This window comes from Ambystoma mexicanum, chromosome 3q (assembly GCF_040938575.1).
Source record: "Ambystoma mexicanum isolate Mex_15411 chromosome 3q, UKY_AmexF1_1, whole genome shotgun sequence".
NCBI lineage: Eukaryota > Metazoa > Chordata > Amphibia > Caudata > Ambystomatidae > Ambystoma > Ambystoma mexicanum.
In genome coordinates this window covers 76,649,550-76,653,859 of record NC_090926.1, presented here as the reverse complement: position 1 = coordinate 76,653,859, position 4,310 = coordinate 76,649,550, and the positions used below count along the sequence as shown (strand labels likewise).

Sequence of the window (4,310 nt, the reverse complement as noted above, 5' to 3'; positions counted from 1 at the left end):
TGCTGAGCTGTAGCCATGCTGATTTGGTGGCGTTGCAAACTGTCACAAGGGTCTGCTATGTCCCCTTCCTCAAAGGAGGACTACGTCTCAACTCCCTCCCCTTCCTCCTCACCTTAGTCTTTTCTCCCGGGCTTCCTTTTCTCTTTGCTCCCGGGTCTCTCCTTTTTTGTTATGCAGATAGGGACATCCACGGAAGGACGCCGTGACCGTCAAAGAGGGGAAAAAGCCAATGGCATAAAAAACCCCTATGAGAATTCCACAGGCTGGAGCAGAGCGGTCTTAGGTCCACGGAAAGGCAGGAAGATGCAAGACGTGATAGAAGGTAATCCAGAGGCTAGTAAGGATTCGGTACACAGGTGAGCAAATGATGCAGTTCGAATGACAGAGGCAGTCCAGAGGCAAACAAGGGTCCGGTACACAGGTAAGCAAAAAGATGCAGTTCGAATGGCAGAGGCAGTCCAAAGGCAAACTGGGGTCCGGTACACAGGTAAGCAAGAAGGTGCAGTTCGAATGGCAGAGGCAGTCCAAATGCAAGCAGGGGTACGGTACACAGGCGGGCTTAAAGAGAAAGTAAGAGGAGGGAAAGGAAAGAGCAAGGAGGAGGAAGCTCGAAGAGCAAAGGGCAGAAAGGAAAAGGACGAGAAGTCCGAAATGGAACGAAAGGAAAAAACAGAGCGAGGAGGGGCAAGGAAGGAAAGAAAGGAGCGGATGGGCGGCAGGAATAAGCGGAACACAAAGGGGAGAAATACAGAGGAAAAGGACCAGGAGGAAGCGGAGAACCGCATGGAAGAAAGCACACAAGCGCTGGCAACACAGGCGAAACCAAGGAAACGTTGCAATGCGTCCGTGAACCGGAAGCAGCAGAATGAGTACTACCGGTTACGTGCGCGAAGCATAAGAACTAGACCCGCACAGGTCGTACGGGGAGACGTGAAGGAACATTCAATGGCGGACCGCCGTGCCAACGATTCCAAACCTGCCATCTCCCCCAAGGCATGACAGCAATCATCAACCCAGCAGCCGTGAAACTGGATTTACCACCTAATCTACACATCCACCCGGTATTACATGTGTCCCTCCTGAAACCAATGCAACCTGGCACACGGATTGGGACACCACCTAAGCACACACTTGTTGACGGAGAACCAGAATTTGAAGTCAAAGATATCTTGGACTCTAAATACTCTAGGACCAAGCTATATTATCTCGTCGATTGGAAAGGATTTGGACCACAAGATAGATCCTGGGAGCCCAGTGAGAATATCCATGCACCACGTCAAATCAGGAAATTTCATTGGAAATTCCCAACAAAACCTGTGCCTGACAGAAGGAACACCATGGGAGGGGCCTTAGGGGGGATGTTACGCACACCTGACTCCCACGGAGGCGCAGGTCTGGTTTGGAGTGTTGTTGCTTCTTCTATGGTGAAGCGCAGGACCCGGAAGATGGACTGGACCGGACCTTCGAATCTGGCTTGTCTGGCTCGCAGGAATATCTTTCTGTATGTGAAAAGGGAGTATTAACAATCTGCGGGAGAAAGTATAAGCCTCCCGCTCCCTTCTCACCCCTCTACGAAACCCTCCTGTGACCCCCACGTGAAGTCTCACCTTAGGGTTTGAAAGGTTGAGCTCTCCATCCTGCTTCTCATGCAGGGGCGCGTTGTATCCAGTTACTTCACAGGGATTTTGATTGTAGAGGGTTCAAGTTTTGTTTTCCCGGTATAGTACCGTAAGGATTCTGTTAATGAGTATGATTCCGCAATAATAATTGTTCGTTGTCTCTTTTTCAGGTGCGGAAACTATTCCGAGAAGAGCTGTGGAACCGAAGAATGAGACTCTGGTGAGCTTGATGAGAGTTCACTAACGCTGATGTCTTTTTTCCCCATAGGGGCCGGGGTCCGGAAATGCCTGGATGCGGCACCGACCCGAAACGAAGCTCAATCCAGGAGAAATCAGGTAAGTCTTTAATGGGCGTTTGGGCAATGTCTTTTCATGCGCCCACTAACGCTGATGTCTTTTTTCCCCATAGGGGCCGGGGTGCGGAAATGCCTGGATGCGGCACCGACCCGAAACAAAGATCAATCCAGAAGAAATCAGGTAAGTCTTTAATGGGCGTTGGGTAACGTCTTTTCATGCGCCCTCTAACGCTGATGTCTCTTTTTCCCCTTAGGGGCCGGGGTCCGGAAATGCCAGGATGCGGCACCGACCCGAAATGAAGTTGGAATAACCCAACAGGTAAGCTTTGTAATGGAAATTAAGGTTTCCTTGTTTTCTTTCCCCTCTCACCTTTATTCTTGTCTTTTTCTCCCTAGGCGTGGTGATGTGGCTGCGGGTCCAGATGTCGCCGTAGAACGTGGTGGTACCTTGTACAGATGAGTGAGATGCGGCGCTGCAGCGATCGATGCAATGTGCTTTTAAATGGATGTCTTCCTTTTCAGGACCGTCAGCGAGATGTCTCCAGAAGGCTGATTTAGCGGGTAAGGACTCTTCTTTACCCTTTTCTCCTCTCTTCTCTCTTTGCAGGTGTTCCAGGATGCTGGCAGGAGTGGCAGAAGACAGAATGCAGGAGCAAACACGGTGAGCGTCCAGCTGCTAGATGCAGAACAACGCGAAGCGTGAGTTGCTGCTTGGGCGTGGCTTAATAGCCTTCAAAGTAGTTCCAGGTATGTATCCTTCCTCTCAGGTATGTATTCCTCCCCTGACCACACCTGTATGGTTAAGTGGTTCCAAAGATAAAGTAGTCCCATTCAGGCCTCAGAAGGCCTGGATGTTGCAGCATGGTCTGCATCAGGTAAGTTAACACTAAGCACCTTTAACACAAAGTCCCCTTTTATGAGCCTGGCGCCTATGGCGCCAGGACTGTGGCCAGATATGAGCCTGGAGCCAAAGGCGCCAGGACTGAATCCAAAGAGCCCCTACTTGAGGCTGTTGTGACTTCCCTTGAAGACATGATGTCTGCCTCTGGGGTAGCTGGGTCTTGTCTGGCACCTTGGAGGTAGGCATCATGACAGGGGAGTGCTGTCACGATCCTCGCCCAAAACCCCCTCTGGCAAACCCATTGGCCAGGTGGAGTCAGGACTCGGGCCTCTAGAACCTGGCATCCTCTTCAAAAGCCCTCATGGGGCCAGTCCTGGCGCCTATGGCGCTAGGCTCATACACCATGAAAAACAATGTGCTTGGGAACTACTTTATTGTATTGTCAGCCAACATGGAGGCATCCACATAGCTTGGTTCTTAAGAACCAAGCTATGCGGTCTAGTGTTTTGGGTGTGGTAGCCTATGGACTACTTTACCTGGACTATTTTGTTGGGGCTATTTAAACCACACCCGAGCAAGACAACACGCTTCGCGTTACTTTGCAGCTTGCAACGTGACGCTCACCGTGTCCAGCTATTCCCTAGAACCTCGGAGAAGCAGAACCTGCAAGGAGACAAAAGGAACCTCATAAGCAGCAGCATCTTACCTGCAGTCTTCATCTTTAAACACTCGCAGCTACTGAGAACAGCTTCCTTGAATCTACACGCCTCCCGGACAGAACGACCTGAAAGAGGAAGGTAGAGGCAACATTAAAGAAAGCAGTAGAGACATTTACAAATTACGAACTGCTCAAAAGGCTTACCTGGCTAGTCGCCTCTCTGCTGGCACCACTCCAGACATTCCACTCGCGCTGAAGAACACTTCGACCAACAAGGAAGGAAAACACAGGTTAGCAAAAGCAAGACTTCGCTGTGCTGCGCATAGCGCTTACTTACCGCATCATAGCGCTCTTAATGGCCCAACATTTACCAGCGGGGCTCAACCAAGCCAGTTTGCCGTGCTAAAGCTCCGCATACATAAGGTAAAAAAAGAGACATTTTAAACAAAGAAAGGCATGCAGGATAGCAACATAACTAAAGAACAGCAATAAGACCTACCTGAACAATATCAAACGGGCCGGCGTCAGTGAAGTAACTGGACCACACTCGCCCATGAAAGACAATGCGCCCCTGCAAAGAAGGCAGGGCGGAGAGCACGCCTAATTCTACCACAAGGTGAGGAGAGGGCGCCAGAGGGACTGAAATCATACGGGGTGGAGGGAGGATACTTACCCCAGTCGGTCAGTCTTGAACACAGTCCTCCTGTATTTTCAGGCAGAACCTTCCCCTCAGACCACATCAGGGCAAAGCTGAGAAGCATACCAGCGAGTAACCCGGCTGGGTGGCGCCGCTGTGGATACCAGTTGAGCGTAACAGATCTGCTCAAAACTACATTGTGTTCTGCTCCAGTTTTGGGCACACCAAATTATGAGAAGATTTTCAGATTGTTTGTACA

General features: G+C 50.5%; 1 protein-coding gene across 1 annotated transcript; it reads left to right on the top strand.

The window, feature by feature from the left end:
• The first annotated feature begins 378 nt into the window (after window positions 1-378).
• LOC138447936 (octapeptide-repeat protein T2-like) lies at window positions 379-999 on the top strand. The gene has a single exon (XM_069604461.1). The coding sequence runs from the start codon at window positions 379-381 to the stop codon at window positions 997-999; it is 621 nt and encodes a 206-aa protein (XP_069460562.1).
• The last annotated feature ends 3,311 nt before the right edge of the window (window positions 1,000-4,310 follow it).